Below are 26846 nucleotides of genomic sequence, written 5' to 3'. Positions count from 1 at the left end.
GAATTATGATTATTGAGATTATGAATTAATTTATTGATAAATTCGCCATGCACTTTTACGGCTAATGGTAATGATGGTACGTTTCATCGTAGCATCTATACTACTAATCTCTCATAAAGTAATAAGGCCCAGCGCCGTCGGGATTTCTTTTAACAACAGGGGATAATTTCTTAAATACAAAACGTCTACTTTTTCTATTTATTCTTAAAGTCAAATTAAATATTAACATCTTTCAAGGATTGTTGTTGTGGAGAGATTCTCAGAAAAAATCTACTTCTCGTTGCCTCTACTTTCGTTTTCACCTTTTCCTTTAGTATTTACTCGAAAAATTTAAGTACCTACATATTTTGGTTATTCAGATTGCGTTCCATGGAATTGGACAAATTTAAAATAGGTACAACTGTTATTTTAAAGTTCGTAATTAAAAGAATATAATTTATATTATAACTAAGCTTCTTTGACATTCTGTACCTTTCCATTCCAAAAAGCTTTGTCCTTTAATCCTTTTCTAGGTTATAAATTCTCATCTGTGATCATCGAAATACCTACGTTCAGCGGTTTTTGCGTGTAGGAACAAACATACAAACTTTCACACTTTTAATGTCCGGCCAAAGCTTCGGTTTCAGCATGCAATAAAATCATGCAAAGCATAAAAGCATAAAAATCATGTTTCGACCGAAAGTTCAGTTTCGGCCAAAAAACTTCGGCCACGCCAGAACTTATTGTAATTTTAATAGTAGTGTCAGACCGATGTTTTGATTTTAATAAGTTTCGGCGAAAAATTCGGTTTCGGTCGGACACTAGGAAATTTCATTATAATATCTTACCGTGTTCTTAGTTATTCTACAACTATACTAAATACTAGCATATGAACCGTACGTTAAACAGGCTAGCTCTGTTTTCCTAGGATAGCAGTATAGCCATAGCGGCTGTCTCCATACAAAATAATACGGCTAAATATGGATGGAGTAGTATTTTGTATGGAGACAGCCGCTATAGGCAACGCTATCCTAGGAAACTAGAGTAAGTTTAAACCCCGTGTGCGACAATGTGTTTCCACTCGCTACGTGCTGTAACTCTGTAACTATAATTTATAAACCCAAATCCCTAATCCAGATTATCGGATCGTGCAACACCCCCGTTAAGACCCCACTACACCCCCCACGGCGCAAAGGTGTCATAAGCAGGGGTCGGAAACCGGTATTTGCTCCATACAAAAATAACGGTATTATTACGTTCTTTTTCGTTCTTTTGTTTATAATTTCATTTTTAATGGGACGTTTTAATAATGCAAAATTGTTTCCTAAATACATGATTCAGTCCTACGTAATGAGCATAAAAAATTTAAAAATATTGGGCTATTTCGGGGTTTTTAAAAAATACCGGTTCCGAGCCCTGGTCATAAGCTTGTAATCTGGCTAGTGCTACTGACTAAACGTTACGTATGAGCTCGTAGCTAGTGTAGTTTGACCCTTACACGGCCTTAAATTATAATTATTATAAATAAATTTAATAAATATTAGGGGACATCTTACACAGATCAACCTAACCCCAAACTAAGCAAAGCTTGTACTATGGGCGACGATATACATACTTAAAATATAGATAAATACATACTTATATTATATATTATACATAATAAATGCCCTTACCGGGATTCCAACCCAGGACCATCGGCTTCACAGGCAGGGTCGCTACCCACTAGGCCAGACCGGTCGTTACATTACTCAAAAATTAACCATTTATTCTTCAACTATCTTCTACCCGTGACACAGATGTAGGTAAATCAGTCGGTAAGGTTTGATGATTCGCCATCACGTTGCGTGATGTCTTTAATTAATTACAAGCTTGCATGTATAAGTTAACGGATGGTCGTTGAATAGAGCCGTCACGACAGACAATGGATGATACAGCTTCTATAGACTAAACAGACAGAACAAACTGATTGCCAAAAGTTTGGTAAGTACCTAACACTGTAAGGCAAGTTTTATTTTTTGGTTTTCGCAAGATTTGCGTGTTCTTGTATATCGACTTACGTTCCGAACTAAGTATAATTATGTTTGCCTTTTATGGGTACATTACTCGTACCAGTCACCTGTAATTCAATATTGCAAAACGAATTGCGAAAAAAACCACAACACAATTAGAATTGGATAGTTACCTATAAGAAACCTATCATTTACATATTTTTGTACGCAGTTGTGCAAGATATTTTGCCATAGAATTATTATGAATCGTAATAGTTTCTTCCCAGAACATGCAGAATGTGGAATGAGTTGCCTCCTGAGGTATTTCCTTTGAGCTACGACATGGAGCGGGTATTTACGTAGCGCGCGAAGCAGTTTCGTTTTCGGTAAAAAAATCGGTTTCGGTCGGACACTATAAACCACACGACTACGCCTGCTAAGAAAACAATAACTACACTATTTTCTTTTATGAAAACGGCATCTTAAAATATATAAAGGAAGATAAGATCACAGGAAACGGTTCTATTTTTAGACCCGTACACGTAAAAATATGACGCGAGTGACGCGACACTCGACTGTCGTACTTCTCAAGGAAATCCATTTTTAGAGAGACCTACAGCCTATTTCCGGGAAAAACCTCTTAAAAAAATCGTGTCTACAAAATTCATAGACAAACTTTGTTAAGTAGAGAATTAATTAAATAAAGAGTTTTAAAGATAGGAGCTTTGACGGGGAAAATTTGCGTCTGGAATAATAATTAGAAAAACGTTTTTTAACAGATCTGAAACTGATTATGGAGGATCTAGTTCTAGTAATTAATTCATTAATCAACAGTTATGTTATGGTGTAGGTCCTAACTATTCTGGGGGCCTAGTCAAGAGGACAATCTTTGATAGAAAATGCCAATTGATACTTGAATAATGTATGGAAATAGTCACGTGACTTTTGTAGTATCCGTCATCCCGATACATTCTTTCATTTCGTTTGGCGTTCCATGACTTCCATGTCGACGTCGATCGATCGATTTGTCTAGGTAGCAAGAAACTATCGATTGATTGGTGTGGTAACACCCTTACATCCTCCAACTTTGAAGTGCTACCACAGAATAAATAATAGTACTACCGTACAGAAAGGAAACTTCCTACAAAACCGAAGTTTGACAGCGGCTCAGGGTCGAATCATGCTATCCCTTTCTAATATATGGTACTATCCCTTTCGGCTATTTAGGGTTGTCAAAATTCAAGTCATTATCTTATCTGTGGTCGTGCACGCAAAGGGACGTCAAGTTGTGCCAACCCTAATAATTGCTCGGAGCAATGCTGAGCCGAACGGAGCAGTTTGCCCGAAGCGAGGAGATTCGCACCCCTGGTGCTACCTAACCAAGTTGAAGTCTACATGATTAGTAAAAACAAACAATGTGGGCTCTACAGCGGTTATGTATTGTACAATCGCCATCAGATATATCAAAACAAAGGCTGATCTATTATCAATATCTGATATAGCGACTGTACTACAGAAACATCTTCAATTACGTAATGAATTCGTCCCGAACCGTGTTAGAAGGAAACGCGAATTATCGCCATCGCCGACTATTTGTAATTAAAGCTTCCTTATTACAGGCCGGATCTCGGCGCGGCTGCCAATTCGCAGGAAAGGTATTCGGAGGTCAATTCAAACTAACATTGTGACATCAAAATGATATCTAAATGAAGTCAGTCGCCTGTGCGTCTTGCTCGCGCCAACACATAGATAAGACTGATATCATTTTGAGGTCACGATTTAAGTTAGAATGTGCCTCCTGTTAACTGTTCGTTGGAAAGACATAGTCTATAGAGAGTCAGTTTAAAGCTGTAAGTACAACTTCAGGAATCAATACACGTGCCTTTATCATAACTAGGCAAAATACTCACTTCAAATCAGTCTCAATCAGGTGGGTTAAAATTGTGTCTCCAATAAATGTCACAGAGCAAAAGTTATAAAGACAAAAAGTAATTAACGTTATTTTTGTATGAATTGCCGTGAAAACGCGAACCATTTTCAATAGTTTTCACCAAGGGGGACGAGAAGAGACGCTAGCTCTACGAAGAAATGTCTCTAATAAAAAAAACTACCTTTGATCTTGATGATTGATATTTATATCAACTCCCAGAACTCCCCTTGACCGCCTCCTTTGTTGGTTCTTGTGTATAAAGAACTATCTCGAAAAATCCCTTAGACTAAAATAAATAATGTCCCTAAATATCTGCCAGTGTAAATAAAAACAACCGCCTATCCGACAAGTCCAATTGTCCCAAAATAAGACGCAACTGTTGTTGATTTTGGATTTTAATTCAATCGTATGGCTGTTTTGTAATTATTTGCTTTCGGATGCTTTGTTTTCATAACTGCTCAATGAATTGAAAAACGGGCAGTTTTTAAGACCAACAAAATGCGTTTTTAGATAATTGCCCCCTAAATAGGTGCAACGAATTCAATCGATCGACCAAATTCAGCAATGTAACATGTATCGCAATTATCGATGACGGTTTTAAACGAATTTAGAGTTGCAAGTTGCAATAAGTTCAACCATGTACAGACAAAGTTAGCAGACTAGCAATTTAGCTTGCGACAGTTGCAACATTGCTAAAATTTACCATTATCGTGATAAATATTCTCGATGGACACAAGTGGGCGGAGCTTTTGCCAACTTAGTTCAAAGGTTAACTGAATTAGCACTAACTACGGGTCACATAGATATAGATCCTAATTTGTCTTATTATCTATTCCGGACTATTCCTAACAAATATTATAACTAAAACAATTTAAAAACAGGTGGATCAAATTTTTAGTCAATTTGTGTAAGTCCGTCCACTTCTACAAAAGTAGACTAATGTAATAAACTTTACTTCATACGATAGAACAGTTCGTCAAATTTTTAAGTTTGCTATAATATTCGTCTCAATTGTATAAGTGAAGTGGTACATATAAGCATAGAGTAACTTATACTAGAGCGGTACTGTCATAGTAAATTTTGTAACCCTAAATTCACTGCCATCTGTCGACACACTTTTAAACTAAAAATGAAGATTTATAAAAATACGATAAAATGTATTTAAATACGGATAAATGATTTTTTTTATTTGCATTAATTATTTTTATGATTTTGACGCATGTTCTTTCACATACGACAGTAGGCCAAAGCTAGTAGCGCCCTCTGATCGAGAATCAAATTCTCTTGATTTTCGAGGCACGTTTTTTCCTTCCATTACGGAGTTATATCTATCTTTGATATAAGTAATAAAGCAGTTATGCAATTTTACGGAAATATAAGTATATCTTAAAACTCATATTTTCTAAGTATTTCTATCCACATGTTTCCAAATCAACACACTATTTCAGTGGTAACTTGCTAAGTGTTCTCGATAGCTGATTTCCGTAGGTGGGTTGACTTAGCCAATTCTGTACTGCAGTTAACTTGAAGGTCAGCTGTATTTGGAACCTGAGGTCAATGACGGAATCAAGTCACGTAGTGAGGTCGGATGCAGTTTAGCGAAAAGGATCCCATCCTCAAAAAAATCACAATGTTGTCATTTAAATGTATGACTTTTCTTTTTGACACAAAGTGAAATAAGATTGATAGATTTTGTGGGTTGGATTGGATCCTTTTCCCTAAATTACGCCCATTTATTCATTCAGCATTTTTAGGTTTATTTATTTATTCATTCATTCATTCAGCAGTCTAGATCTCCAAGGTTCAACATACGAATTAGGCACTAGACGCAACAACTGGGAATCAAAATACTTCGGGAATTTGTAGAAACTAGGAAGTCAAATCTCAGTTGGAAGTTAATGTGAGAATACTGATAATGATAATACAATCATGGTTATAGAAAATAGAAGCGCACTTTTAATAAAAATTTAACAACAAAAGTGTCAATTTAACCCTCTAAATTGCTACTGTTTTTGCAACCGGTAAGTCAGCCAAGCCCAAGCGCGGCAAGTGACGAATGTACCTGTTAGTTGTCGCAACATTTCCGCTCAGCTCAAGACTAATGTTGTAAATTTAAACCTTTAATGGCAGAACTTCCTGACTAAGCTACGTAGTCAACAAAAAGTAGACCTTATTACGAAGCAAGAAGGTACATGGTCACTTAAATGTGGCGATGATACTCGTTTTTCTACAGGTGGGTGTCGCGTATCAAGTAAATAACCCCGCTCTCATGTTATTCCAGATAATTTCAGACGAAAACAAACAGATTTAGAGCTAAAACTTTGAAATGAGAGAAAAACCTCTTTGTTTTCTGTTTGATATTCACCATCAGCTTCGGGAACCATAACACATTTAAGATTCAAAACATTCCTTATTCAAGTATTGTCTTCGGTTACCGCGATAGTTACTCATGAAATAAAACTATGAAAACGGATTATATCGCGTATATTGAATTTATAATACATCCCGACGTTTCGAACTCTTTACAGCGTTCGTGGTCAACGGGTGACTGAGGAAAAATTACATATTTTTGCATTTTGTAATTTTTCCTCAGTCACCCGTTGACCACGAACGCTGTAAAGAGTTCGAAACGTCGGGATGTATTATAAATTCAATATACGCGATATAATCCGTTTTCATAGTTTTATTTCATTCCTTATTCAAGTAAAACAAACAATAAGCATTTTGCATATACTTCGAATACATCTGCAAGAACTGTCAAAGGTACAGCCACCAACAACCCAACGGTTTAGTGTGAGGGTTATACAATTGGTACAGCTCAAATTGCCCAGCATATTTCTCTCTGCGGGTCTTTTCCCAATAGTTATTATTTCCTTTTATTAATTAGTTATTTTATTAGGGTAAAAACGGGACCCTATTACTAAGACTCCGCTGTCCGTCTGTCACCAGGCTGTATCTCATGAATCGTGATAGCTAGACAGTTGAAATTTTTACAGATGATGTATTTCATGGCCGCTATAACAACAAATACTAAAAACATAATATAAATATTTAAATGGGGCTCCCATACAACAAACTTGACTTTTTGCTGTTTTTTCCGTAATGGTACGGAACCCTTTGTGCGCGAGTCCGACTCTCACTTGGCCGGTTTTATTCTTATAGTTATTGCTACTAACTCATTTTTAAAGGTGACCACGACAAATCTCAAAGCTTATAAATAAACAAAAGACAAAAACTCTCATGGGAAACCGAAGAATATTTCTACGATACCTCTTACAACAAACGCTATACATTATTTTTACTGCATGTACTTAGTAGACAAAACAACGGTATTTTAAATAAGGTATTCTATTAATTTACATGTAATGATTATGCAAATCACATCTGGCGTGCCATCAAACCGGTTGTTCCATTGTTTCGAACAAACATTGCCAAATCGCGGCATCAGTTATTTGTGTTGCGCTACAAAAGGGTCCATGATGGGTCCATGTATATTAGATATGGTACGGAAAATATAGTTTGTCAAAGGACTGTCTCATTTCAAACATATATGTATGACATAGACAGAGAGAATCATACTATATTTGTCTTACACTAGCACCCAAAAGAAAAAGATGAATATAGGTATAGTTTTTTTTTGTTTTTCAGTTTACTGAAAATTTGGCTCACACCTGAGGATGCCGAAGACCGGGCAAAGTGGAGAAGATTGAATAGGAAAGCGGACCCTGGCGCTAGGCCGGGAAAACGCTAGGTCGAAGAAGATTTACTGACAATTTGGTTTGACCAACTATATTAATACCTAAGATATAGTCTGTCAAACAACTTTTCCAGTAGAAAAAGTCGCGAAATTCAAATTTTTTATGGAAAAATAATCGCCCTACAATTTTTTTTGCCGCTTTTTTCAACTGACGGAAATGGCTTGATAGACTAGATATTATTATTAATTACATAAGGCCTATTTCATAATAAGATAAAAGCTAATATTACTAATGATTTCGTATGGAAAATCACTAATAGTATTAGCTCGTATTTTTTTAGGTTTGAAGACAATATATCCCATCATAAACGTAAATGTGAAATGAGAGCCAAGTTCAATATTAAGAATATGCGTCGTTGTTGACTTCGCCGTAAAAAGAATTCTACTGATAAATTGGATTGCCAGACTATATTACAAAATAACCAGTAACCAAAATTGTTATCACAATATATTTAGTACCTTCTCATAAAAGCGACACAATTAATTGTAAACACGTGTCATTTAGTGTAATTTCTCATAGTTAATCGACACATGTAATTAATTTCCCTAGTCAGCGCGGCACGCAAGTTGTACATTTTTTATCGGTTTCCCCGACTACGGAAACTAGGTATTACCATATTACATGGTTTTTTAAATATTTTACGTACTTTTAGTAGGAAGTACAGTCAGTGGCTCTTTCACTAAAAATATATTTAAAAAAAACCTGTTTTTAGGGTTCCGTTCCCAAAGGGTAAAAACGGGACCCTACTACGAAAGTACGAAGACTCCACTGTCCGTCTGTCTGTAACCAGGCTGTATCTCATGAACCGTGATAGCTAGTCAGTTGAAATTTTCACAGATGATGTATTTCTGCCGCTATAACAACAAATACTAAAAAGTACGGAACCCTCGCTGGGCGAGTCCGACTCGCACTTGGCAGGTTTTTTAAAACTACTATCATTGTTTCTTACAGTCATCTTGCGGGTTTACTAATACTAAATCAACTAAATCATACCCGTACTATGTGATAAATGATAATACAGTTTGAATATGACTTGCCGTTTTCCCCCTCGGGATTCCTGTCTCAGATCACATTTCACAAATCCATTTCTCTGTGATTGTAACACACATGTATAATGTACAGTCGGAGGCATAAATATCGATCCAGACAAATGGCTCAAATATATGTGAACACGACTTTATTATCTAATGTGTAAGAGCGTACACATATTTTCGAAACTTTGGGAATGTATATATATTTATGCCCTTGACTGTACTACCTGTTGCCCACGACTTCATTCGTGTGGATTTATCATTTGCCGATGCCGATACACTCTTTCAACTCCTTTTTAACCTTGTTGGGGGATGAATTTTAAAAAGCACTCTAATTATTTTTCCTACTACCTATCTAATCTGGAGTCTTTCTTCACTACGAATTTCAAGTCCCTATTCAGTTGTTCCTGTTACAAATTTTCAACACCTGTTTAACCTCATTAGGGGAAGAATTTTTAAGAACGCTGAAATTACTTTTCTTATGTTGTATTGTAATACAGTTCCTACGAAGTTTCAAGTTCCTTACTCGCAAAAATGTCTGTTCCCGGTACAATTTTTCAACCCCCTTTTTACCACCAAAGGGGAATTATTTTCAGAAACGCTGAAATTGTTTTTCTGTATTTAATCAACATGTCTTTTTACGAAGTTTAAAGTTCCTAGCCAAAAATAAAACTTGATCTCCATACAACTTTTCATCCCTATTTTCACACCCTTAGGGGTTGAATTTCTTAATATCGCTTTACAAAGTGCTTGAGCACCCCCTTGTTGTTGAGATAAAGTTACAAAACTTGGTGTATTTTATCAGCATAATAAGTTAATAAGTATAACAATATGCCCCGTCGGAAAATAAAGAAAAAAAGTTTTTGAACCACCCTACTACACGGACGAAGTCGCGGGCAAACCCTAGTAACATGTATATTGCAGTATTTGTTTGTACAAGCTACATAATTTGCAGTGAATGCAGAGTTCAAGACAGAAATATTTACATTGTTAATTGAATGTGTATGTTGAATAACAAAGACTGGAACCAATGTAAATATAATGTATGTATGTGTACGTAAATAACACTTTGAAAACTAAGAAAACAAGTACCAATGTATCTGCAAGAAAAGTACCTATCACATTATTAACTCGTGAAGATAAACTTACGTCAGTGTATATGTCCAGATCCTTCTGTAATGGAAAGCCACATTTATATCTTATCGACCGACTTGGCATTACATTAGTATAAAAACATTACATTATTTGTGCTATTTTCTATTAAAAGGGACCTTATTGTCGATGGCGCTTAAGTCATTATAAACGATGCTCCGATATAAATACAATGCCGCGCGACGCTGTACGGCGTAAGCGCCATCGACAATAAGGTCCCTTTTCATAAAAAATGCCCCATTTATGATGGTGGATGGATAGTATGTATTACTATCGTCTGTTACCTTACTATTTGTGACTTTTTATCAGAGAAGGGTCCTTAACCTTATGCTTCATCTGCAATAAGGACGTTTTTATCAGAATTGATAAATAAGTGTAATATACGTAAGTATATACTACAACCATATTTCAAATTTTATTTAAATTTTGACTTGTAACCTAATGTTATTAATAATTTTTCAACACACTTGCTCAAAACGACGTTTTTATTCCACCGATTTTTGGCTCATAATCCTAGATATTAAACACGCGTGCTCTTTCAGTGTATTATTCCACTCGAGCTTTTTCATTATATTATGCGACTGAGTTAAGAAGGTAACTGATTGCTAATAATATGCATGGAAAGGGAGCCTTCTTTAATTGGTCGGACTGGCGGGCACGGGCGCGCCCGACTGCCTGCGCGGTGCGCGGCCCGGCCATGACAGATGCAACACACAATACTAACTGTTTTAACTATTAAAATTTGATTAATATGAGTATCTTTTTTGTCTCGCAAGTGTGTTGAAAAACGTCGTATGAAACGCGTGTGCATTGGTCATTACACACATCGGCTTTCTTATTGCGCGCTCGCTTACAGCTCGCGCGCACAATATCGCCTCGTGTGTAATAACCAACTTAGCACACTCATGTCACTGTATCATAATGTACTATTTTTCATTTTCATTTCTGTTGCAATGATGGAAAGCCACATTTATTAGTATTCCTTGCTGTGTTGTTGTGTACGTATTTCTACTTCTAGCAAAGCATTTACCACTATCGACCGATTTATGGCGTTCCATAAGTACGAAAACATATTCAACCAAGTACCATCGTCCATATAGTCCAACAAACAAACAAGTCATATACCTTATTGCAATGATATAGGGTCTATCAATGACCAGTCAAAACTGTTAGACCGTTCATAATGGCGGAAGATTGATTGACCGCATTACGGGAGATTAAACCATAGCGTCCATAACTCCCGATATGGGTCATTCATAAACTGTTATTCATTCTAATCTGTTATATTTTGATCCCTAGAATCACAACTAGTAATCGAAACGAGGGGTCACAATATATTGGTCAGATAAAATAGATACAACGCGTTAGACTACCATCGTCCGAACAACCTATTTCTAAACATGTAGATAATCTAATTTCGTTGTCTGCCTCTCTATCGCTCTTGCAAATTCGAGCGACAGAGAGGCAGATTAAAGAAATTTCGGTTTTCGTTTTTCGCTATGGCGGTCTAGCAAAAGTTGCGTTCTTGCGCGCGAGTCCATACTTGAAGTCGCGCTAGATGTATGGAGTCGCGCGCGAGAACGCAACTTAAGTCAGGTCAAGTGACCATCCTAGTGAACCTTATTGCCTAAAGAAAACCGGCCAAGTGCTAGTCGGACTCGCGCACCGAGGGTTCCGTACTTTTTAGTATTTATTGTTATAGCGGCAACAGAAATACATCATCTGTGAAAATTTCAACTGTCTAGCTATCACGGTTCATGAGATACAGCCTGGTGACAGACAGACGGATAGCGGAGTCTTAGTAATAGGGTCCCGTTTTTACCCTTTGGGTACAGAACCCTAAAAAGGGTTACGAATCGTAACAGTATGGACGATCGTACGTTAAGAATTTCCTGATGTACTAACAGTAACTCACTTTGATCATTGATAGACCTTAACATCTTCGCAATAAGGCTTACGCCTAGTTTAGTAGTAGTTTATAACAGGACGAGTACAAATTGTTTATGGAATAATGTTCGCTGGAAAATGAATTGAATGCTTCACAGCGAATATCGGGATCGGGACAGAAATATGTATCTGTGCAATCGGACTTATATCTAAGTATTCTGAGTCAGGTTTTTGGCAGGTGGATATATCGGCTGTTGAGTGTTTCAATTACATTTTTTTGTGCCAAATATTTTATATAGTTACTATTACTATATAGTTGATATTACTACTACATATACTAATAATATCTTCTTTATGTAAAATAAAAGATGTTTCTTTCGTAACAAAAAATATGGGCACAGTTCATTTTAAAATTTCTCAACACGTCGAATCTTCAGCTGTAAATTTTACGAAAGCATGATATTTTTAGGGTTACGTAACGTTTTTACCCAAAGGGTAAAAACGGGCCCCTTTTACTAAGACTCCGCTGTCCGTCTGTCTGTCTGTATGTCTGTCTGTCTGTCTGTCTGTCACCAGGCTGTATCTCATGAACCGTGATAGCTAGACAGTTGAAATTTTCACAGATGATGTATTTCTGTTGCCACTATAACAACAAATACGAAAAAGTACGGAACCCTCGGTGGGCGAGTCAGACTCATGTTTTACTTTCAGATCAGATCCACAATAATTTAATGGGTAACCCCAATATGACATAGCACGTAACGCAATTACTTAATTTAGTTAAAAACAAAAACTACGTTGCCACATTGTAATTTTGCAATGCACTAACACGCAATCAATGTGTTGAAACATTCCATTTCATATGGAAATATACCTAGACAACGCGATTCCATAATAATATGATAATTCGGAAGGTGTGTCTAACGTAAAAGTCATAAAATATCGAGTTCAGAATTCCACATAGTTATACTGTTACGACTACAAAGTCTTACAACTAGGGGCCAACTAGATGGTCCGATCAAGTTAAGAAGGCCACCTCAGGCCAACTCCATCAAGCGGTGAGGGCTACGGGAGATCGACACCGATGGAGACAAATCACAGGAGCTGCAAAACCAAGTGGTCACGATCCTCAGTAATGAGGGACCGACAAAGAAGAACGAGTCTTACGAGCTACTGCATATTAACATCCATGTTACTAAGTACTAAGTTTGTTTATTAATCCCGCCCACTTATGATTTAATTTTAACTAGATTCAACATGACTAGTTTGTAAACTGTTCGCAACTACTGCAAGAGGTGTTTTAGCTAAGTTTTCTACCTATGTATGTATCTGTATCTTCAAGTGCAATCAATACGTCGTACCATGGTCTCGGCGAACGTGCCCTGCATTCTGGACCCTCAAGGCTTAAGCCGTACAGACGGCAAGCGCCCGGACGGTTTAACGCTGGTTCCGTGGGCCAAAGGCCGCTGCTTGCTCTAGGATGCAACCTGCGTGAGTACGTTTGCGCCTACTCATATTGCTCCTGCTAGCAGGTTGGCAGGCGCAGCCGCGGAAAATGAAGCGAAGCTCAAACGCTTAAAGTACGCCAACCTGGAACCAGCGTACGATTTCGTTCCGGTCGCGGTGGAAACGGCTGGGCCGTAGTGTTCGGAGGCAAAGAGGTTGGTTAGAGACTTGGGGCGGCGTCTATGTGACAGAGGGTGCGATCCCCGTTCAGGCTAGGCTCCTACTTGGTCCAACAGATATCGCTTGCCATCCAGCGCGGTAATGCCGCTAGCATATTTGGCACTTTTGGGCTGGGTGGGGGTCGGAATGGGGCTGATAGTATAAGTAGGATAGTATATCAGTAGTGTGCTTATTTTAGTTAGTTTTAGTGTCTTTTTATGTTTTTTTTATGTGCATACGTTTGTGTTTTAGATTTTAAGGTTTGACGTATATTTTGATCTTTGTAACTTGTTTTGAAATAAATTAATGTTAATTTCTAACTTATTTCAATGACATAGCGTATAACGTCTTATATTAATTTCCGAGTGTGTGTTTTGCCTTGTTCATACTTCGAAGTAGGCAATCACTTGATTCATTAGACCATAAAAATGAAAGGAAAATTACTCACTTCACTTAGCAGATATTCTGTTCTATTCACTTCTATACCTAGGTAACCTAGGTCGTTAAAGTCACTCTGCTGTGACGCATTCTCACGATTCTAGCAATTTTAAAACGCGAATGGAATTAATTACGTAGTTTACATACCTATGCTGGCTAGCTCCAATTATTGGCTCTTCGAGTTTAATTAAAAGACGGCTTTCCTATAAATGTAGGGCCAATGACTGTACGTACTTGAAAGGCTTAAAGATAAAGATAGTTTATTATTCAAGTAGGCATATTATAATGCGCTTATGAACGTCAAATAAAGCTACGCCGGCTCTAACCCGACACCTCTGCCCCGAGAAGTTTTTTTTTTTTAATCTTTATTGAAGACTGAAGAGCTTTTTTGCTTAGCGATTATGTCGCTCCATATAATCAACATACAATCACACTCACTTACGATTACTAAGGCCTATATTTACTAGCTTAAACAGTGCTCTGGCCTCGTCCGACAATGGAAAAGCCAGGGCGCTATTGCAGCCACTAACATTGTTAAATATATGATATTTTCAGTTGGCTCCTCAAGGATTCGTTCCGCACACATTCCACCAATACCTATGTGGTACACGTACTCAATCATATCGCACTCTGACCATAATGGTGAGGTAACTTTACGCATCATATGAATCCAAACTTATTAAGTGGAATGTGCCCCGAACGTACTCTTAGAGCTGTTACAATTTCTTGTCGATCCAATATCGAATGCCGTATACGACCACGAAGAAGTCAAATTGTAAAATGTGTATTTCTTATATTTAAGTATTGAGAAATGTTTAATGTTCAAAAGAAAGCGTAAATGTAAAAATAAAACGAACTGATGCCATGTAATTTATTTGATTTTATTTATTTACAAGAACGGTTTACACCAATTACACTTGCAATTTATGTAATATTAACACACTTAAGTAACAGTGTAGAAATTATTTATTAGCTCTTTTTGTCTAATGCGTGGCCGGGCACTCTCTAGCAGCTGTCTTTCTCCAAGGGTTATCCGATATCGGATCGGACAATGTGAAAACGCTCTTACAGTCTATACTCCACATATTGTACGTAGTAACTATTTATTAATCTGTGATATTGTTGCGTCTGTGACCTTTCACCACGTCAATACATATGTAAGAAAAGAAACAACGTTTTCGGCCATAATGAATATATTACTCTTTCAACTTACACTAGACCTAATCCTATTTCTATCTCTTTCATTCAATCAATCATTCTTCCCTTTTTTTCTAATGTCTATTCAAGTATACTGTCTTATTCACTCAATACGTTTCATTTTACACAAATACACCTTACACATATATGTGTTGCTGAATACTTTGAATAATTTATATGATATATTAACAAAACAAATAAACAACCGGTTGTTGACAGAAAGCGAAGCCGTGAATAGGTAAGTGCTTGAATAGTTTGTTGATGTTGTTGTTTGTGGAATTCACATACCTATTGTTCTATTATCATTAATTTTCTATTGGTTTAAAAGGGTTACAGGGTTCAGTTAGTCCTGAAGTGGTAGGTAACGTTATTTAAATGAGGTATGCATTATTTAGTTTTCGCCTAAGTATAAACAAAGAAATACTTAGAAACTTAAACTTAAAAAATGTTAAATATTTTAGACACAAAATTTATTGCTACAGTACAGATACAAAAATGACAGATGATTTTATTATATTTCGTTATATAAAAGTCAAATATTTGAAACAAGTCTAATTTTATGGTGACTAATATAATGCCCGTTTTTAACATCATGAATGTCAAATAGATAGAAAATAATTTCAATTTCAATTTCTATCATCAAATGTTGATATATACAAACATGAATCTAGTATAACTGGATCGGTCATGAGGGGTGGGGGGAAATGACCGAACGGGATAGTCTGATGTATCTTTGAGTAGGAGTAGCAGAGAAAGCGCTGTTATTGTTTGTCCTTGTCACAGTCTCACAATTTTTTTTATTATCCATCGTAAATTCTCGACCAATCATATTTTCGCATTGCGTATGTTTTGTCCCTCACGGGCGTACTCGTATATGTACCGCCTGTTGTTACCTGGTTCTATTTTTTCTTTTAATATTTCTTTGTAGTTTTACATGTATGTAAAATGTATAATTTTGGTGCAATAAAGAATATTTACTTACTTACTTACTTAATGCTAGGTCTATGTATACAAACCTGTCAATCACAAACTATAGGATATAGACCATTTTTAACCGACATATTAATAACGGGTCACTCACGTATTTTAAGATTTTTAAGTCGAAAAACGCTCGACATGTTTCACTCCGTACCGAGTAGCGTCATCAGGAGCCGAAGGAGGAGGAGGAGGGTCATTTTTAACCGACTTCAAGATTTCAAAAGGAGGAGGTTCTCAATTCAGTTGTATGTTTTTTTGTATTTAAACTATTTGGTGTAAACGCGCCCGTCCGTCCTGATCGTCCTGCATGATAGATCTGTTTGTATCTTTCTAACGAATCTAACGCAATTAACGTGGGTGGAATTGCCGTAAATTAATTAATAGTTTTCACTTTTAATGTCTAGTTTTATAGTCTAATCTAAGGTAAAGGTCCATATAGGGGTAAGTCACGCGACATACCTTATTATTTATATTCATAAAACATTTATTTTTGTGTTTTGAGTATATGTATATGATATGATATGACGAGAAAGGTATTAAGAATGAATGTGGAGGGAAGTACGAGGAGAGGAAAACCGAGGAAAAGGTGGATGGACTGTGTGAAAGATGATATGAAACTAACGCAAGTGAATGATGAGATGACGGGTGACAGAGATGGATGGTAGAAAAAGACATGCTGCGCCGACCCCAAGTGAATGGGACAAGGGCAAGCGAATGATGATATGATATGAAGCTTAGAGAAAGGGCAATGACATATTGATTTAAACATTAAAATGATTAAAAGCCATTTTCTTAATTTTTTTTTAATATTTGGGTATTGCGCGCATTCTTATTTCTGTTGGCAGCTTTATGTGATATGATTTTAGATGACTTTGGTCAGTTTATATCAGAGGTATTATTTTTTTTATCTGCTTCTATCGCTCAAAAATGTAAGAGCGGAGTAGCCCATAACGATAATTCGATATTTAATATTTTTTATTGCGCGCAACGGCATAATACTATTACTTATACTGTGGCGGTGTTGCCGTGCGTTGGCATTGAAAATACGCAGTGTGTTAGGTACATGCGCTAAATAAATACTCATACTCCCGCACCCTTATCCATTAAGCACTCCATTAAGTTGTCCCGGAGACATGCCCCAATTGCCGCAAAAAGTCACTTTAAATGCCAATACGCGCATTAACTACGCGGTGCAATTTGTTTGGCTTGCCTTGGCTTTTGAGGTGGGATTGCTAAAGCGAATATAGCGTCCACAAAGGGCGAAATCTACAAGTTTATATATTATAAACTGAAATAGAAGTCATTAACGAAAGAAAAAGTGACCAAGGCCTCCAGTGCCCAGGGCTGAAAACGAACCACCGTCCTCTGCATTCGTGGCATAAGGCTAGACCACTCGGCCATGGCGGTGACGGTGCCATGGCGGCATGGGAGGGTCGAATTTTCTCAAGTAGATATATGCAACATTTAAAACTTTCGCGTTTTGAACACATATTAAATCACATTTACCATCGGGTCTATCGCGAATTTATTTTGTTACCTTTATTTACGGCTAACTGACGTCCCAGCAAAATGTCAAAACAGAGATTTGTGTGTGTGATTTGTGTGTAGGTATATGCAATCTTTCAAGGGTTCACGGCGCCCTATTGCGATTGGTATTTGAGCAGCCTTGCCGGTGCCGGGACTGTAAGCGATTCCTAATCAGATCGCAGATCACAGTTATTGTTGGTTAGAATGATTAGTTGATGTTGGATTTCCATTGCGAAGCCACCAGAAACATTGAGCCATTATCGCAATAATCTTATAGCTACTTTTAGGTAATGTCGTTGGAATGGCATTTTGACAGTCACCTTTCCATTAGCGCGTATATTCGCGAGCTCACAGAGGAAGCACCTTACGCATCGTTAAAGTTTATTGTTTATTGTTTATTGTCATTTATTGCTTACATGTACATTGATGCATAGAAATACATTATTGTAATGCGCTCATTGGGATTTGTGCAGCCTTGCCGGTGCCGGGACTGTGAGTTACGTAATCGGATCACATTAAAATGCCGCCGCCGGTAAACGCATTTGTTGTCAGTTGCCACATCTGGCCCGGTTCTTGGTCGAGATAGAAAATGCATCGCAAGTACATATTGATATACCGTCGGAAAGCTTCCAAATTGTGAACTTTCCGCATGGAAATTTTTCGAAAATATATTTTATATTGGTATCAAAATTTTCCATTTCCAAAATGAAAGTTTCCTTTGTTTCCTGTGAAATTTTCTTGAAATTTCCAAGATCTTTTTCAACTTTTTGGAAACTTTCCACAACTTGCACATCTGTAATCAGTCAAATCAGTGTAATATAATATAAAATAAGATAATACTTACCTACTTTTGTAAGGGAAAAAACCAGAAATCCTTACAATGTTTAATATCTGCTTAAATATTCACCTAGTTTTAGGAAACGAATGCAAGAATAATGGAAATGCAAACATATTAGTTTTTGCTATAGCGACAGCCATCTGACCTTTGCACTTATTCTCGTTCTAGCTGTCAATGTTCTTAATAAAGAATAAGGTAAGCGTCCTTAATTAAGAACCAATGTTTACCCAATGGTAGAATACTAAAAGGCTTTATTACTATATAATTAAATTTGTATACACCGGGATTCACGGTGTATTCCCACCGCCGGGCACAAATGGGATATCATATAAATAATTCCCATTTGTCCCCGCTTCCACCCGATTCACGAGTGATGAAAGGTTAACCACCAATTAAAAGCCTGCAATGCTACATTGTTACACGGCAGTGTGTGCGCCGGCGCCGGCCGCTAAACAGTTAATTGCAGGCCGGAGGAAGGAGATTTCTAACCGGGACTCGTTTTTGCTGCGTTTAGTTATAAACCTACTCATTACCAAACTGTAGTTAGTTCATATCTCGACGATCTATTGCTTTATTAACTAGTTAATCTGTTGATGTTTTTAAGTTTATAACCTGTCTGTGTGTGGCTGTTGGTTGGTCATTGGTAAGCAGTGTAAGCTCAAGCAGTAACCGTGAGACCGTGACCATTTACCTGCAATAATATCAAGGACAACGAAGGGCGCAAAAATATCTGATACAAACTAATTTAGCTTCGCTTATGTTTGTTTGGCTTTGTGTACCACCACCACCAGATACCTTTCCGATAAGCTTACCTTACCTGGGTTATGAACTTATGAAACTCTAGGTCCTCGGAGGTCAGGTCATACAGGTACCTGCATTGTTTGCCCTCGTTGCCATTTGATAGCCTTTCGTGGCAGCTTCCCGCTTTATAAATAGGGGATATTACTGCAATGTTCTGCCACCAGAGTGCAGGACTAGCCTTTTTAGCAAAACCATAGAGTAACTTATACATATAGTTTTCAGAGATAATAAAATATGACATATGACATTGATGCATCAAGGCGGTTTGCTTACAGAGGAAATACCGAGAAACGCGAATCCGAAAATAAGCTATCTGCCTCTTTATCGCTCGAATATGCAAGAGTGACAGAGATGTTAGATAAAGAAATTTTCTTGTTTCACGATAGACCCTCAGATTGTGGTAGTGGCGCCCTGGCGCCCCCTACACAGTTTCGCCTAATATTTCCTATTCAGCTTGCTTTAGGAAATTTGATAGTTGCCTAAACCCCACTAAGTACTTAGCATACTTAGGTACCTCTTTGGTGCGCTAAATACGCGAGCTATCTTGACCTACCTACCTAGTGTCTTGGACAATTAAGGCTAACGCGTATGAATTCGCCGCTAGGGGCGCTAGTGTAGATGGTGGTCTTTTCCATAGTTCGAAATGTCAAATGTCACTTGTCACTTCAATGACTGACAGCTGTTCTTTAGGCTTTTGGACCAACTTCATAGGACCACCATCAACAGAGGCGGCTACTGGTGAGCAAAAAAACGATAGCCCTCATTAAGGCAGGCCGCCGACTAGACTGTAATAATCTTATTAATTGTATTAGTTATTATTCTTGACGTTGAGGACGAATTTGTAATGAAAGGTTGTAAGGTCAACGAACAAATTAAGGGCTTAACGGTTAAACTTGGGTCACTTTGAATCGCTTTTTGAGAAATAGGGGGTGATTTTTGAACGCAAGCATAATAATTTTTACAACACATATGGTCCTACTTTCTTGCACTAGTGCGTAAAGAGCACTTTTCGTGCATATGTCGAAAGTTTAAAGGGCCATATGTACAGTCAAGGGCATAAATATATATACATACCCAAAGTTTCAAAAATGTGAACGCTCTTGCACCTTAGACAATAAAGTCGTGTTCACATATTTTTGAGCCATCTGTCTGGATCGATATTTTTGCCATCGACTGTACTGTAAAACGTTGTATGATACACGTGCGAATAGGTGATATTCAACTCGTGTCGATTTAAAACACTCCCTGCGGTCGTGTCTTAATTTATCGCCAGTCATTTCGAATTTACTCTTTTCCGCACTTGTATCGTAAATAACTATTACAGTGTGGTTGGCAACCTTAACTTAAGATAAACACGACAATGTGGTAACTGGTAAAGTACATCACAAATGACCCGAATTTAAACTAAAGCGACCTCACCGCGAACTTTCACTGCCGACACTGCAACTGCAACGATGCACTAATTACATGAACCAGGAAACGTACTTTCGATTGGCTTATAAAATTGTCGCCCCATACAAGTGGAGAAACTTAGGTCAACGCATGCCGCGAATAACATTTTAATATTTAATAATTTAGTTTTAATCGTACATTAAAAATTTACACGTCCTATAGCGATTGAATGCCGGCACGCCCGGCACATGTAAGGCGTTCAGCTCAGCTTTTATGGTGGCCGTACGCGCTTAGAATCGCGATTACGAAAGTCCTGTTATATACCACCGTCGCCGGCCCATTCGTAGCCCCATTCGCCTTAAAACTGAATTAAGTTCCATACCTTTTACAAATCCGTCTGCAGACGCAACTCCAATAAATCCAGAACTGAACAAAAACAAAACACTAGCACTTGATAACACAAAATAAACTTGTCACTTTTAGGTCATACACACACACGCATCCTTGTTTCGGGAAACAATAAAAAAACTTGCACAATATTTGGACAGATGGGTATTTATTTTGGAACACGCAAACCGCGTCGCGTAGCAACGCGACACAACTTCCCCGCGCGGAGGTTTTCTCGACACTAAACCGGAACCATTTGTTGGACTCGTCTATTCTATTCGGGCACTTCGTTACGGCCGTATAACACCTTCTCTTTTTAACTACAGCGCCGGGGCAGCGCCATCTATCGGCGAGCGGCGGCGCTAACATGAACGGTTTGTTTTGACTACAAGCAAGAAAGATGGCCGATTGACAGCTGACGTTAACTATCAAAACACGTCCTTGTTACATTGTAATAAAACTCAATTCGAGTTTTGCATGCAGTCGTTCATGCGTGAAATGCTGTTAAGCAAAAGGTGGCTCTAACACATTGGAATAAGATTGATTTTGTTCTAGTGGTACGCGGGCGTATAAGAAATCAAAAGTAACAGTGAAATGGATAGGAATAGGATTGCCTTGGCGGAATACGGTATAATCGAAATTGCATCTATTGCCTTGGGATAACCTTTCTGAATCCAGTACCGCTCTGCAATCATCTAATTTAGCTTATCTGTTAGATACTCGCACCTTACTGTTAATTCAAATTGCTTATATTATAAGCACAGAATAAATATTTTTGTGAATGTAATATAAACACAATAATTATAATATGTGCAGTACTTTTGGAATGCAGATTTTGGTGCTGTACCTGTACCAAGAGAGAAACGAAAATAACACCATAATAAAACAGGCCAAGTGCGAGTCGGACCCGCGCACCGAGGCACAGAATAAGTAATAGCAAAGAGGATATAATATTATAGAGCGGTACTGTTATAGTAAATTTTGTAACCACTGTAAATTCACTGCCATCTATCGACACACTTTAAAACTAAAAATGAAGATTTATAAAAATACGTTCGAATGTATTTAAATATGTTTAAATGTTTTTATTTTTATTTGCATTAATTATTTTTATATGATTTCCCATGTTCTTTCACTGATATGCGTAAAAATTGTTAAATAACAAACGAAACAGTCAACGCCCTCTATACGAGAGTAGGCCAAAGGTAGTGGCGCCATCTGATCGTTCAAATTTTCGTGATTTTCGAGGCACGGTTTTTCCTTAGTGTAAACATCTATTACGGAGTTATATCTATCTTTGGTAATAGAGTTATATCTATTTTTACCCTTGGGTACGGAACCCTAAAAATCATGAAATACATACGATACGATAAATTTATCAATAATGTCAATTGACTAGACAAAGTTCTAGGGCCATGCCTGTTGATGAGTTTTCCACTTTAGAATGATGTGCCCTTTTTATTAGGACCCTAAGACTACTACCAACTCTTTTTTTTTTGTTTTACTAAGACTCCACTGTCCGTCTGTCTGTCACCAGGCTGTATCTCATGAACCGTGATAGCTAGACAGTTGAAATTTTCACAGACGTATTTCTTTTGCCGCTATAACAACAGACACTAAAAAGTACGGAACCCTCGGTGGGCGAGTCCGACGCGCACTTGTCCGGTTTTCTTATTATTCACAGTTGATCCATTAGAAAGTATAGCAAAATTCAATAAATCGCGATGTTTATGTAAACTTGTGACACACGTCAGATTGACAGTTTTTTTATGTTATTCTTCTGAGGCTTGTGCTAATCACATGTAAGGTTAAATATAAATACGTCATAAGCTGTTTAGGGTAAGACAACCTGTTGACTCTTCGCCATCATTGGTACTTTCAACCATACTTCAGGGCAACAGTTCTAAAAACTACTGATACCTTTCGGGTACCATTCAATGGGTATTTTGCCTGTTAGGCATATTAGGATACAACCATACAAATTTGCTACACAATGACTAAACATTCTAACATTTCAAATGTCTTTATTCACAAAAATATCCAGAATCTATTCTTATAATACATCAATAATCATCCTAACGTAACTTTGCAACTCAGTTCTTTATCAGTTTGTTCAGAAATAACTTTAATCATACTACTATTGGTCATGACATTTTTTGATGTGAACCCTGCATCTACCCACGTCTCTAACACATCCGTGCTGGGTAGCATGGTTCTGAGCGTATTCCTAATATAAATGTACGCTTGTGGCGAATATTTGTAAATACTAAGCGCAAAGTTCTTCAAATCGTCCGTATGTCTAGTCGGCATGGCCAAAACTAAACCGTTTTTATCTTCCTTAATTTTGTCTTGTAAAGTAAGTAGTATCCTTGATTTTTTCTTCCGCTTCTGATTCAGGATGTTCTTTTTTATTTCTATAGTTTCCTTTAGTCTTTCGAGTTTTTTGTCTTGTCTGTTGTGGATCCTCATGTTGTATCTGAGTTTGTCCCTTAAGCCGACGGCTTGTCGTTGCATTTTCTGGACGTCGGTGAAGAGCCGAAGGAGCTCGATCTGGTCCTGTCCGTTGGAGATTTTTGAGTGGGATATGTTGTTGAACTGTGGTTTGTGTTCGTCCTGGGAATCTCTGTCTTCGTCTTGGGAATCCATTTCGTAGTCTTCTTCATTGTCTAGCGTCTCTTCGTCTATGTATTCCACCTGAATGTACAAATAGCATATTAACAGTTTTGAATGATTCACGGTTAGTTTCAGTTGACTTATATTCACCGGGATATGGACCGTGATTACCTTTTTGTATTGTTTTCGAGCTCCCGATATTTCGACTCAGTTACATGCATCTTGTTCACAGGTAACAAGATGCATGTAACTGCGTCGAAATATCGGGAGCTCGAAAACAATACAAAAAGCTAATCACGGTCCATTGTTCACGGGTAACAAGATGCATGTAACTGCGTCGAAATATCGGGAGCTCGAAAACAATACAAAAAGGTAATCACGGTCCATATCCCGGTCAATATAAGTCTAGCAAATAGCATATTGTTTTATTGGAAGAGACTTGAATTAGCGTCGGGTATGTTTCATAAAATCAAAACTTGTAAATTTAGCAGAATTAATATAAAAGGAGTGAAAGATATACTTCATGTGGATTGTGGAGTCACCAAAGTGGACTGCAAAAGCATTAAGAAAAAATCACCTCAAGGACATGATGAGGCAACTTCTGTGACGGCACCGCCTTGCTGTTCAGCACCATGTCATTATTGGCATCGCATTGAAAGCAGTCCACCGAGAAGTGCTGGATGCAGATGTACGAATAGTCGGTGGGTGTCCAGTTGTTCCGGCCAGTCAGGTCTGCCCAGACTTGCCGGAGTTGAGGATCTTCGGGAAACCTGCAAACATAGCAGTTATTTTAGTAGTGTTAAGTTATACAATAGTGGAAGAAGAGTAAGTAGAAATAAACCAATATAAAAGTAAAGTAACAATATGTTAAAATCATTTAATATTTACTAGTTTGAGTTTGGCCCACTAGCTTACTAATCAGCGTTTGGATGGCCGATTAGTCGGCCAGACAAAATCATTCTGATTATTGCGTTGCGCTATTTACCATATTAACTGAAAGATGTTTCCCGCTTGTTCAGAGACCTAATCTTGATCGTGTGGAGTCCCAATTCAACTATTTTCATTGATGAAGAACCCGATTTGTAGTACACTTTATTGGGGATTTTTACAAGGGTTTTCCATAGTGGCCAGTCAAGAAGAGTTTCGTTGAGGCTCAACGAAAAATGTGCTCCGTCATCACAAAACCTTAATAATTTCCCAGCGGATTATCTCATTCATAATTCGTTCGCACAGGGAAACTTCAACACAACCTCTCTCTACCCTTAGGGCCCTATGAGCATATAGATTTTTTCCTAAGTGTTTTGTGAGGTCCTAGCAGCTTAAGTAAAGTCACTTCAAACAACATAAATAAAAATTACCCACTGTAATATTACAATCGTAATTTCTAATAGGGACTTGGACGATATACATAAATTAAATTAAAATAAATACGAACAAAATCGGTACTAATTAAGCTCTTTTTTAAATTAATATTAATAAAGCTCTTTTTTATATAATTATAACTTATTAAACAAAAATCAGTCCTTTTTTTATACAGGTAAAACATGATAACTAACATTACCCATATTTTTGTCAGCCAAAATTTCATATTTTCCGGTTTGAAAATATAAATTTTACCAATTTAAAGATAATGTAAATATCCAAAAAATTTAAAGGTAAATTTGTAGAAACGCGTTTCTAAATTCGCACATTTGAGGATCAAACTTTCAATTTGCAATATCTCGAAACTGTTTCACACAGTTACCATGTTTTAGAATCATCAAAGTATATGGACAATATTATAGTCACCTGAAGAAGGAATCATCATTCATGTTCTTAAAGTCATCACAGCCAAGGACTGCACAGGTTTTGGTGATCTCTGTGTCCGCCTCAGCACTTTGCTTCACCTCGGGGGCCACCATTGCTGTAAACATGTTATTATCCGTACAAAATTTTGTCTGGACACTAAAATGTTCCAAATATTAAAGACCTATACATATCAAGGCAGAATGTAAAGTTTAGAGGACACTCTAAGAAACTTGTCAAACCCCTGTGTGCTAGCAACCCTAGGAAACACTTCTTGACGAACCGTGTGGTAAATGTGTGGAACTCTCTACCAGAAACTGTTGTTAGTGCACCGTCAGTGAACACTTTCAAAAATAGACCAGATACACATTTTAGAACTTTGAAAAGTGCAAAATAAAATACAAGTGCTTGATATACACTCATCAGCTCCAAGAGCTGCTAGTGTATCAAATAAATAATAAATATTCATCTTTCTTCACAGCCAAGTCCACATAAGTACCACATTAGGTGGTTCCTTACAGAATAAGCCAATACACACAATATACATAGTGAATCTGTAATAATGCCCTATTATATTTATTTTATAAGCGACCTCATACTGTTAAAACATGCCTAACCAGTACTATTTCTTAGTTATCCTAATTCAGATTGATATATTAATACAATCTGTGTAGTATGTGATAAACACACCCTTATGTCAATAGTGAGTATTGCACGCATATGTATGCCAAATTGTCTTTTATCCTGGTAAGTATGCAATGGCATGTTTTCTATTTAAAATCATAAGCATAACACTGTTGTAACTGATTTTATACATCATTGTAATGAGTTTAAAAGTCGCCAGCGCCACCACTTAACTAAATACATGCTTAATACAGCACAAGTAGCTCAATATCTAAGTAAATTACATAAAACAATGGATTTATTAAACCTAGTTGATATACGTTTGTTTGTTTGTTTTACTACATACCGATTGGCGTAGATTTTCCTTTATTTTCATTGAATTCGTTGACAGTATCCTTCATTTTAGATATAGCTTGGGCAAAACTCATCACTCTTTTAATAATCAAGCTTTCTGTAAAACAATTTTCATAAAAATAATGATTATTTTTAATCATATTTAAAGCGTAAGCATGATTGATTATTATAATGAGATATTTAAATCGTTTTAAATTTGCGTTCTTTCACATTTTATGATTTTAATGAGTCCTTACCTTGTTAGGTCCATAAACCGTTCGCAGCGCCAACACTGTCATAGGTTACTTGTCCGATACCCCTTGAATAACTACTTTTAGTAGCACTAAATGCACGAAACGACTGATAAAAAATTAGCAATGTATAAGAGAAACATGAATAACATATATTTCACATAATATTTCTATTTTTCATTTACAATTTCTACGTGTTGGGTGTTGGACTGGACAAACAGCGCGAAAGCCGTAGCCGCCGTATTTTTTTTAATCAACGTTGATGTCCATAGACCACATAGACTATTATAAC

The 26846-nt window shown here is 37.1% G+C and overlaps 2 protein-coding genes across 2 annotated transcripts in view; both read right to left on the bottom strand.

The window, feature by feature from the left end:
- The window catches only part of LOC134744835 (uncharacterized), a 332603-nt gene extending 311193 nt beyond the window's left edge, over nt 1-21410 (bottom strand). The window contains exon 1 of the mRNA XM_063678753.1: nt 20944-21410. The gene's annotated coding sequence lies outside the window, so the exon portion shown is untranslated. The remainder of the gene's footprint in view (nt 1-20943) is intronic.
- A 1542-nt stretch (nt 21411-22952) lies between these two features.
- LOC134744819 (THAP domain-containing protein 1-like) lies at nt 22953-26786 on the bottom strand. The gene is made up of 5 exons (XM_063678728.1): nt 26561-26786; nt 26317-26421; nt 25350-25464; nt 24139-24331; nt 22953-23642 (listed from the first exon to the last, which is right to left on the bottom strand). Exons 2-5 carry the CDS (start codon nt 26396-26398, stop codon nt 23019-23021), a joined length of 1014 nt encoding a protein of 337 aa, XP_063534798.1. The 5' UTR covers nt 26399-26421; nt 26561-26786; the 3' UTR covers nt 22953-23018.
- Nucleotides 26787-26846: the final 60 nt, after the last annotated feature.

The sequence above is a fragment of the Cydia strobilella genome, chromosome 10 (genome assembly GCF_947568885.1).
Source record: "Cydia strobilella chromosome 10, ilCydStro3.1, whole genome shotgun sequence".
Classification (NCBI taxonomy): Eukaryota; Metazoa; Arthropoda; class Insecta; order Lepidoptera; family Tortricidae; genus Cydia; species Cydia strobilella.
Note: the sequence above shows the minus strand (reverse complement) of the source record. Positions and strands in the feature narration are given on the sequence as shown.